The 11582-nt window shown below is 38.0% G+C and overlaps 1 protein-coding gene across 1 annotated transcript; it reads left to right on the top strand.

Annotated features, from left to right (window-relative positions):
• Positions 1-8353: 8353 nt before the first annotated feature.
• Positions 8354-9334, top strand: LOC125094086 (proline-rich protein 14-like; the record flags this gene model as incomplete). The annotated part of the gene is made up of 1 exon (XM_047719824.1): positions 8354-9334. A coding segment is annotated over one exon (981 nt), but the record flags the coding sequence as incomplete, so codon positions are not given.
• Between the last annotated feature and the right edge of the window lie 2248 nt (positions 9335-11582).

Here is an 11582-nt window from a genome sequence, read left to right as displayed (position 1 = left end):
ATTTAATGTGAGGTGGCTTGTAGACCTATGTGTAAAAGCTAAAACTATACTGCTTCCTGACAAAGTGTAAGAGAATATCTTTATAAATGGACATTTTTACATTCAAAATTTCAATAGGAGGACTGGATTTTAAGAAAATCAACTAATCCTAAGAATTTGCTGTTCTCCTCTCCTAAATTAAAAACACTAAGATCTACTATAACATGGGACTAGGATGGACATCACAGATAAAATGAGAAATTATACCTGGGCTGTATTCTGAAGCAGGAAAAATCCAGCAACTACAGATATGGTTGAAATTCAACACAGGCAAAGAAATGGACCCTTCAAAAATACATGGACAGGGCATTTGGATGGCTCAGTCAGTTAAGTATCCAACTCTTGATTTCAGCTCAGGTCATGATCTCGGGGTCCTGGGACAGAGTTCCACATTTGGCTCCACATGAGTGTGGAACCTGCTTAGGATTCTCGTTCTCCCTCTCCCTCTGCCCTTCCCCTGTTCACACACTCTCTCTCGCTCTCTCTTAAAAAAATAAAAATAAAATAAAATAAATACATGGACATCTCCTTCCATTAAAACCTCCAAAACAGAGGAATAGAACCCAGGATTGATTGAGAAGAGTGGAAGATGCATGTGAAAGAGAAAAATTAACTTCAGAAACTGTAACAATTTCCCATAGCATTTGTCCACAGCATGCCAGTCATTTATGATTCCACTACCTTTCTATTCCGCTTTCTATCTCAAGGTACGTGGAAACACACAAATTACACTTTCTAGACTCTCCTTCATGCTATATTAGTTGCTACATAGAATGCTATATAGGATATATAGAAATTATATTCTAATTTCAGTAGAAAACACCAGAAGAAAGGAGTGAGATGCAGAAACTCCTCTTCTTTCTTCTTCCAGTTGTGTCTGCAGCTATGCTGTCAGCAGCATGTGGCCTGAGATTTGAACAGCCTTTGAAGTGTCCACAATGTCAGTAGTTTAGACAATGGTGAACTCCCATCACAGAACTGCTCTTGGACTCTGGTTTCCCCACTCCCTTCTTTTTTATCCAAACAAGAGAAAAGAAAGCTTCTAAGAATTATTAGTATCAGGGATACATCAACTTCTCTCTTCCTCCAACCATACCAAAATTTTTAACAAATTCCCTATAATTATTTGCAATATTTACAATAGTTTTTGTTTTCTGGCATGAATGATGAGTGATACACTAGGGGACTTTTATGAAAGGTTACTTTTGCATATTTGGGAGAAGAAAGGATAGCACTATTTCAGCTAACTATTAAAGAGACACCATTAATACACTAGAGTGGGGAGAGGGAATAACTCAGCACACCAGTGACAGCTCTACTTTTATCTTCATCCCAAAAAACTCTTTATTTACTTTCCACTTTTAGGTGAGGTGGGAAAAGGATCACAATGGAAGAAATGCTCAATTGCTGATGGAAAAAATTCCAATAACCATTGCTATTCAGTTTCCTTACCTTTAAAATAAGTATGACACTAAAAACTTCATGGAGTTCTTATGAAATTTAAATAAGCAAATATAAATAAGGTACTTAGTTCAGGTACTAAAATATAGAAAGAAATGGTATTATTAGAATAGAAGTCAAAGCAGTAGTTTTGGGTGATAGCCAGATTTCTGACCTAGTAACTATAAGATAATAAATGGATGTGGTTTTAAGCTACTACATTTATAATTTCTTACACAAATCGCTAACAACTTCCTATCTGGTTAACATGAAATCATACTGTACTTGCAAGTTTACAATCCATTTTTTGTATAAACAAAGTTTCCTTTGAAAACACACCTTTATTTATTTTTTATTATGTTCAGTTAGCCACTGTATAGTACAAAATTGGTTTTTGATGTAGTGTTCAATGATTCATTAATTAAGCATAACACCCAATGCTCATATCATTTCACTTCACTGAATCCCCATTATGCTCAAGAAAATGTCTCTAGTTCTTAAATGCCTAATAGGATATGATAATACAATATCAAGCTCAGATCAAAGATTCTGTAAATGACTGCTCCATATCCCATTCATAGCTCTATGACAGGGTTATGTCATTAGCTGAGGTGCTTCAAATTCTGATCTTTAGATTCTTTCTTAGTTTAGAAGACACGTCACAAATTGGTAGCTTGTTTGGCACCTCCTAGCCAAGGATCTGTTTTTTTCTATTAAGCAGAAAGTTTTAGAATATTTTAAAAACTTTAATGCCTTTGCAATGGCCACAGTCACCAAACTGTGGAAAGAACCAAGATGTCCTTCAACAGATGAATGGACAAAGAAGATATGGTCCATATATACAATAGAATATGATGCCTCTATGAGAAAGGATGAATACCCAACTTCTGTATCAACATGGACGGGACTGGAGAAGATTATGTTGAGTGAAATAAGTCAAGCAGAGAGAGTCACTTATCATATGGTTTCACTTACTTGTGGAGCATAAGGAATAACATGGAAGACATTGGGAGATGGAGAGTTGAGGGAAATCTGTGAAGATGGCGAGATGGGAGAAGTGAGTTGGGAGAAATCAGAGAGGGACACAAACCATGAGAGATTATGGACTCTGAGAAACAAACTGAGGGTTTTGGAGGGGGTGAGGGAGTGAGCCTGATGGTGGGTATTTTGGAGGGCATGTATTGCATGGAGCACTGGATGTGGTGCATAAACAGTGAATTTTGGAACACTGAAAAAAAATTTTTTAAATAAAATTTAAAAAAATTTTTAATTTACAAAATGAATAGTAAATCCAATATAGTAAGGGCTTTTGGGGAGAAGATGCCTTGCCTTTACACTACCTTTTTTTTTTAACCTGTAAAACAATCAGATATATTACTAATAAAAGTTATTAAAATTTAATAAAAGAAAACTTTAATGCCTTTTAGGGGCACCTGGGTGGCTCAGTTCATTAAGGTACTTGACTCTTGATTTTGGCTCAGGTCATGACCTCGAGGTTGTGAGAGTGAACTGCACATGGGGCTTTACGCTCAGCACAGAATCTGTTATCCCTCTCCCTCTGCTCCTCTCTCTCTCTCTCTCTCTCTCTCTCTCAAATAAATAAATAAAATCTTTAAAAAAAGAATAAAAACTTTACCGCCCTTTGGATAGGGCACACACACTATGATTCACCATAGTCCCCACCAATTTCTCTTGTCTATATCCCTTCCTATATTTTTTCCTTACTATCTGACTCTTGAAATAGTTAGATTGTGCTACACCTAGTCAAAAACTTCAAACAACAAATTGAAGTGAAGTTGAGAAAGAATCCAAAATTCAAAGGATTTGAGTAAGAAGAGGTAAGGATAAACAGGAATAGCCAGAATATTATAACAACAACAACAACAACAACAACAACAACAAAAAAAAAAAAAACCAAAAAAAAAAAAAACAAAAAAAAAACAAGAGAAATGATAACTGTCCTAAAGAATTATATAGCATTGCCTTTGGAGACATATCTTGAAAGAAGCTGCTGTGGCTGATATTAAAAAGGTTACTGCCTATGTTCTCTATGATTCAATAGATTTCTATCTCACGTTGAGGTCTTCTATCCATTTCGAGTTTATCTTTGTGTATGGTGTAAGAGAATGGTCAAGTTTCATTCTTCTACATATAGCTGTCCAATTTTCCCAGCACCATTTATTGCAGAGACTGTCTTTTTTCCACTGTATATTTTTTCCTGCTTTGTCAAAGATTATTTGACCATAGAGTTGAGGGTCCATATCTGGTAACTTTTGGGACTTCATCAAGATCAAAAGCTTCTGCACAGCAAAGGAAACAGTCAACAAAACAAAGAGGCAACCCATGGAATGGGAGAAGATATTTGCAAATGACAGTACAGACAAAAGGCTGATATCCAGGATCTATAAAGAACTTCTCAAACTCAACACACACAAAACAGATAATCATGTCAAAAAATGGGCAGAAAAAATGAACATACACTTCTCCAAAGAAGACGTACAAATGGCCAACAGACACATGAAAAAATGTTCATCATCACTAGTCATCTGAGAGATTCAAATCAAAACCACATTGAGATACCACCTTACACCAGTTAGAATGGCCAAAATTAGCAAGAGAGGAAACAACATGTGTTGGAGGGGATGTGGAGAAAGGGGAACCCTCTTACACTGTTGGTGGGAATGCAAGTTGGTGCAGCCACTTTGGAAAACAGTGTGGAGATTCCTCAAGAAATTAAAAATAGAGCTTCCCTATGACCCTGCAATTGCACTACTGGATATTTACCCCAAAGATACAGATGTAGTGAAAAGAAGGGCCATCTGTACCCCAATGTTTATAGCAGCAATGGCCATGGTCGCCAAACTGTGGAAAGAACCAAGATGCCCTTCAATGGACGAATGGATAAGGAAGATGTGGTCCATATACACTATGGAGTGTTATGCCTCCATCAGAAAGGATGAATACCCAACTTTTGTATCAACATGGACAGGACTGGAAGAGATTATGCTGAGTGAAATAAGTCAAACAGAGAGAGTCAATTATCATATGGTTTCATTTATTTGTGGAGCATAACAAATAACATGGAGGACGTAGGGAGATGGAGAGGAGAAGGGAGTTGAGGGAAATTGGAAGGGGAGATGAACCATGAGAGACAATGGACTCTGAAAAACAACCTGAGGGTTTTGAAAGGGCAAGGGGTGAGAGGTTGGGGGAGCCAGATGGTGGGTATTATGGAGGGCACATATGGCATGGAGCACTGGGTGTGGTGCATAAACAATGAATTCTGTTACGCTGAAAAGAAATTAATAAAAAAAAGAAAAGGAAAAAAAAAGAATTATATAGCATTACCAATGATGAGTTGTAAAGCTGAAGTTGAAATATACTGTTCTAAAGTAACAATGGTAAAAACAATTTTCCATCTACCATGCTAGAGAAAATTCTGAACTGTCTTTCTATTCTATAAAAAATAATACAATAAAATTGCTGTAATACAATTAGACATGATCAAAGAATATATAGTGATCAAAGAAACAATATAAACTAACTTGGTTCTTATCTAAGGCCTATATAGTTAATGAAGATACTTAGGGCTCAATTTTGCATGGGGTTGGCAACACAGGAAATGTTTCCCAAGGATAGAACAAACCTAGACTGCATTTAAAGTCTTAATGAAAAAACTATTTATGTGATTATGCTAACATTTGAATACATGGAAGTATTTCCTTTTATGGCTTAGCCATTTTCTCCCTTGACCTTTATGAAAGAAAACACCATAAGTATTAACACTAGCAGTTGATTCAGCTGTTTAGAAATGAAAATACGTCTTTTAGGAGAAACTGTCAGGTAGCCAAAGAAAAAAAATGATGTGCAATTACAGTTCTTTATTCTAAATGCCTTGGAAAATAACATTGTTTAATATTCTTTTGAATCTGAAAGTCTCATTAGTATTTCATTAAATCTCCCAATTTAAGGTGAAAGGGTATGTGATGCTAATAAGGAAAAAGAAGAAAAAAAATATGCTTTACAAGGCATGGCAGCAGATTGAAAAAATAATTATGTGAAAATTTAATTAGCTGGAACCCAATTGCTAACAAAGGAATGATCAAGATTAGTTAATTTTTCTATTAATAAAGTGAAGTCATTTCTTGGGTTAGATTAATTACTGATGAAGAAAAATATTTAAATTTAAATTATAATGAGCTTCATGATAAAATACAGAGCTCATACTCTTAAGTTTTTACAGGTTTGAAAAATAAAGGGATTATCTATGTCCTACAGATAGCTCATTCCATGAAAAAACCATGTGAAAGCAGGGTTCTTAAAAGGTCTCTGCTGCTGCAGGGAAAATTCCTGACTTTAAATAGAGATGATTATATATTTTTTTTAATAATAATACTTTCACTTTCTTTGTGATCTACAAGTGTTAGTAACTACTGGAATCCAAGAATATTAATTTTTGTTAATTCTTAAAAATATTTATTTATTTATTTATTTATTTATTTATTTATTTATTTGATAGGGAGAGAACACAAGCAGGGGGAACGAGTGGCAGGCAGAGTTAGAGGGAGAAGCAGGCTCCTCAGAGAGCCAGGAGACCAATGCTGGGTTGCTTCCCAGGACCCTGGGATCATGACCTGAGCCAAAGGCAGACACTTAACCATCTGAGCCACCCAGGTGCCTCAGTTTTTGTTAATTTTTAAAGACATATATAATTACAAGTTACTGAATTTATTTTCATAAATATTCTGGAAATATTCAGGATGTTTATACCTTAATCAATAGCATGAAAATAAATACAGCTTGGATACAAATGCAGAATTAGATCTACTAGAAATAAATGGAAACCTTTAAAGCAAGCACATTTCACTCTCATTTATTAGAGATTACAATCTGTCAATGTTTCAGTGGCTTGCCAATGGTTCTTTCCTGCTGTTGAATAGAATTCCATTATCCCAGACTAAATATTAGTACTAAATTACAACTCACTTGTAATTAGTCTGGTTTTTCTTGATATCCTCATTCAATCGGAACAGATAACTTCCCCAAACAATTTTGGGACGAGTACCACTTGCCTATATTTCACTAGCTGGGATTTCACTAGCTGATGTAGGCTTTAATTGACTTAGCCTGGAAGAAAATAAGGCTAAAGGCAAAAGTTTTGAGACATTTGTTAAAACAAAACAAGATACTGTATATTCATTTATGATTCATTCATCTATCAGAGACTAAAAGTTCTATGTAAGTTTTGGAAAAAGTACCAACTAATATTATTAAGGATAGAAGATAGTTTATGACAAGGGAAAAATATATTTTTCAAAAAAAAATCATTTTTAAATAATCACAATCAAGTAAGTAAGAACAGTACTTGCCAGGAATGGCTAATGACTCCTTTGGTGATAAAGACTCTGTGACAGAGGGCAGTACTGATGGCCCACTTCTGTCTCAAGAGCACATCCTGCCCAGACCATGAATAAGGGTTATTAAAATAGTTACAACACAAAGGGGAAGAGCAGACTAATCAACTCTAGAACATGTGCATCCCCAGGAAGCCAAGTTGCAACCCGAAAGGTGCTCCTCACACATCAGTATTCCTATCTTTCTATATAGACAATGAAAATACTCACACAGAGCAGGCTATGGAAATGCCCTCACCCCAGTGACTCACCCAGAGTGAAGGGATTATCTATGGTACACAGGTACCTTATTCCATGAGAAAACTATGTGAAAGCAAGGAAGGTTTTTAGTGGAGGTATAATTTATTAACTGGAATAGGAAAATAAACTTGACTATTTTCAAAAAAGGATAGTCTAGTTTCTGCTACCTAGGGGAGGGAAAGTATTTTCATATAGGAGTCATGAGTTTTCTCTTCAAAAATACATTTTTTTTGTTTTGAAAGTTTTTTGATTGAAAAAGTCAAGGTTCAATGCACAATCACAATGCACAATTTATGAAAAACATTGATAATGTGCTAAATTTCCCCCTATAATGAGGCAAACAAAATTATAAAAAAGGGAAATAAGTACTTGGCATTCGAATGAGGGTACAACAACAGTGAAATATCTAGAAACAAGGAAGGGACCTTACTGGAAATAGCCATTAAGAAATTACTCTTGTAGGGCACCTGGGAGGCTCAATCAGTTAAGCATCAGGATCATGGTTTGGGCTCAGGTCATGATCTCGGGGTTATGGATAGAACCCCACACCAGGCTCTGCACTCAGTGTAGAGTCTGTTTCAAATTCTCCTTCCCTCTCCCTCCTGCTCATTCTCTCTCTCTTTCTCTCTCAAATGAATAATTAAAATCTTACAAAAAAAGAAATTATTTTTCTGTAATGAGGAAGGACCAAAAGAGTCTGAGAACCGTAATGTTAAGTATTCGAATTTAGGTGGTATTTTTGTTTTTCTCTATGCTGTCGTCTCTCTCCCAAACCTTGGGGTAGGGGGGGAGTCTTTTACATTGACAGGGCTGCATGGAGAATAAAGGAAAAGGCATGAAAAGCAGGACCCAGAGGTTGTACAACAGTGAGCTAGAAACAGGATTAGGAAAAGGAGGTGGCCAAAGATGACCAGCCTGTAGAGAATCCTCGTTTTAGAAAATTGGGAATGAGCCATTTTTATGGGTATTAATGTAAAAGGTAGCCCCAAAGGACTAGAAATCTTAGGATAGCCAGACATTAGTCTTTGGGTTACGATAGACATTACTTTATTCCCTAATGTTCTACTATTACTTTCCTTCTTGAGAAGTACAAGTTTTGTTTCACATGAGATTTGCATTTTTGTAAAGAAACACTTATAGGGGGGGCGCCTGGATGGCTCAGTGGGTTAAAGCCTCTGCCTTCGGCTCAGGGTCCTGGGATCGAGCCCCGCATTGTGCTCTCTGCTCTGCCGTCCAGCCTTTTACGCCCCCGCCTCAGTCCCTGGGGCTTGGCCCCCCTCTTCCGTTCCGTCCGCTCCAAGCTGGAGAGCTTTGCTGACATCTTCCTCACGCCCAACAAAGTCCCACGGCCCCCACCCCCATCACCCCCCATGAAGTTGGAGTTGAAGATTGCCATCTCAGAGGCTGAGCAGTCCAGGGCTGTTGAGGACACTGCGTCTGTCAGCCCCCGGCCCCCTATCCGCCAGTGGCGAGCCCAAGACCACAACCCCCCAGCACCTCTCTCTAAGCCCTCTCTGGGCCGAAGCCACTCCTGCCCTGATCTGGGACCTCCTGGCCCAGATGCCTGCAGCTGGCCCCCTGCTCCCCATCACCCAAGCCGATCACGGCCCCGGTGGCACACCGTGGGTGGTGGAGAGACGGCCCGACCCCCACCACCCCCTCGGCCCTGTCTCCGGAAAGAGGTCTTCCCTCTTGGAGGAGTGGGAGGCTCTCCTACCCTTGTCACAACTTGCTCGTCCACCGCATCTTCCTCCTCCTTCTCTGAACCTGCAGAACCCAGGTTGGGCTCAACCAAAGGGAAGGAGCCAAGGGCCTCAGAGGACCAGGTGCTTTCAGACCCGGAGACCAAGACCATGGGAAAGGTTTCTCGATTCAGAATACGCAGGACACCAGCCCGTGCTCAGCTAAACCTTACACCAATGGGGCTGCCTCGACCAATCAGGTTGAACAAGAAGGAGTTCAGCTTAGAAGAAATTTATACCAACAAGAATTATCAGTCGCCTACAACCAGGAGGACCTTTGAGACCATCTTTGAGGAACCCCGGGAGCGCAATGGGACTTTGATTTTCACCAGCTCAAAGAAGCTTCGGCGGGCTGTAGAATTTCGGGACAGCAGCCTTCCTCGATCCCGGCGGCCTCGTGGGGTGCGGGCTGCAGGTGGCAGGACCCTCACCCCCAGCCTGCCCCCCAGCCCATATTAGCTCATGGTCACAAACAGTTGCTGCTCCTTCAAAATTCTCAGAGAGCCTGCTTCCCTCTCTCTCTCTCTCTCTGCCTGCCTCTCTGCCTACTTGTGATCTCTGTCTGTCAAATAAATAAATTTAAAAAAAAAAAGAAACACTTATAGGAGCGTTCCTAGGATGTCTCAGCTGTGACTTCACTGAGGAAGATTATAAAGATGTGAAGTATATTTTTAATACTAATTATACAGAAGAATGATATTAAAATTGAATATTTAGTCCTATATTATCTCAATTAGTAGCTAAAGAATAATAAGATGGCTCAAAAACAAAAAAATCTATTAATAAACATTAGATCAATTAGATCCAATCAATTAGGTTAATAAACAAAAGATCTATTAATAAAAATGATATCTGTCTTCCCATACCAGTTGCTCTTATCCCATTTTGAAATCAGTTTTGAAGTTCAGGATTTATTTTTTATCTCTAGTCTAAAATGAATGATCTTCAAATAAATTTTCTTCAAAGCAATATGGTATGTAATATAAGGAACAGGCATAAACTTTATCTTAATAATGAAGAATCAATTATAATATAAACCTTTACATTCCACTGCATTTTACATTTATGTTGATCCAGTCTTTCATTTTATGAATTTCAGAGAAACAGCTCATGTAACATTTCAATTTAGCCTCACTGATAAAATGTTAACACAAGGTAGGAGATAGTATCTGGCTATGCCTTCATAACACTAAAATGATTTAGGAACAAAGTATTATCAAATCTCAAAGGGAGCTACTTAACAATGCAGGACCTCTGTACATTTTTAAAAATTATTAACTGTATAGTATCTCTTATTAACTTCTTAAAATGTAATTTAAACTTAGAAAAAAGACAAAAAAAAAAGTGGGCAATTCCTCTCTTAATGTTATACCAGTACATAGTTTAGCAAACCACTCAAGGATTACTTATATCTCCAAGAGAATATACCTGTTTGACTTTGCCATGTCTATTTAATTATAGTTAATTAAAGATGTTGTAAAATTACATGTTAACTCATAGATTTTTGTCCGATATAAAAGATGGTTTTATTGCCTTGGAAGTCATGCTGACCACCTTTGTGTGTATCTAAACTAGCAACCTTATTCCAACACTTCCTAATGCTATTGCAAATGGACTATGTAATCGCAGTTTCCCAGCTGTTCCTGGTTTACCATTTTATCTGTCCCTATCTAACTAATGATTTCAATAAAATAGTTATCAATTTGTACTTGTATGAGGATTACATTTTTAACTTTTTGGAAGTTATACTTTGTCAATCCTTACAGATCATAGTCAAAGTTATTAGAAATGAAATCCACTATTATAACAAAAATAAAGCACCAGGGACATTGGATAATATATTTTTAGGGGCATTTTAGGCAACTTCCTTTGGCTCCTTCAAAATGTTTTTGTTTGTTCTATTCCTCCTCCTAGTGGAGTCTGTAAGATTAAAAAAAAAAAAAAATGGAGGAGGGGGTGCCTGGGTGGCTCAGTGGGTTAAATCCTCTGCCTTCCGCTCAGGTCATGATCCCAGAGTCCTGGGATCGAGCCCCCGCATGGGGCTCTCTGCTTCCCCCTCTCTCTCTGCCTGCCTCTCTGCCTACTTGTGATCTCTATGTGTCAAATAAAAATAAATAAATAAATAATCTTTTAAAAAAAGGAGGATTTCAAAATTGTTTTTTTTATTAATTTTTTATTTTTTCAGCATAACAGTATTCATTATTTTTGCACCACACCCAGTGCTCCATGCAATCCGTGCCCTCTACATACCCACCAACTGGTGCCCCCAACCTCCCACCCCCCACCCCTTCAAAATTCTCAGATCGTTTCTCAGAGTCCATAGTCTCTCATGGTTCACCTCCCCTTCCAATTTCCCCCAACTCCCTTCTCCTCTCCATCTCCCCTTGTCCTCCATGCTATTTGTTATGTTCCACAAATAAGTGAAACCATATGATAATTGACTCTCTCTGCTTGACTTATTTCACTCAGCATAATCTCTTCCAGTCCCGTCCATGTTGCTACAAAACTTGGGTATTCATCCTTTCTTTTTTCTTTTTCTTTTTTTTTTTTTTACAGCTTTATAAACATATATTTTTATCCCCAGGGGTACAGGTCTGCGAATCGCCAGGTTTACACACTTCACAGCACTCACCATAGCACATACCCTCCCCAATATCCATAACCCCACCCCCCTCTCCCAACCCCCTCCCCCCATCAACCCTCAGTT

The sequence above is a fragment of the Lutra lutra genome, chromosome 2 (genome assembly GCF_902655055.1).
Source record: "Lutra lutra chromosome 2, mLutLut1.2, whole genome shotgun sequence".
NCBI classification, from domain to species: domain Eukaryota; kingdom Metazoa; phylum Chordata; class Mammalia; order Carnivora; family Mustelidae; genus Lutra; species Lutra lutra.
Note: the sequence above shows the minus strand (reverse complement) of the source record. Positions and strands in the feature narration are given on the sequence as shown.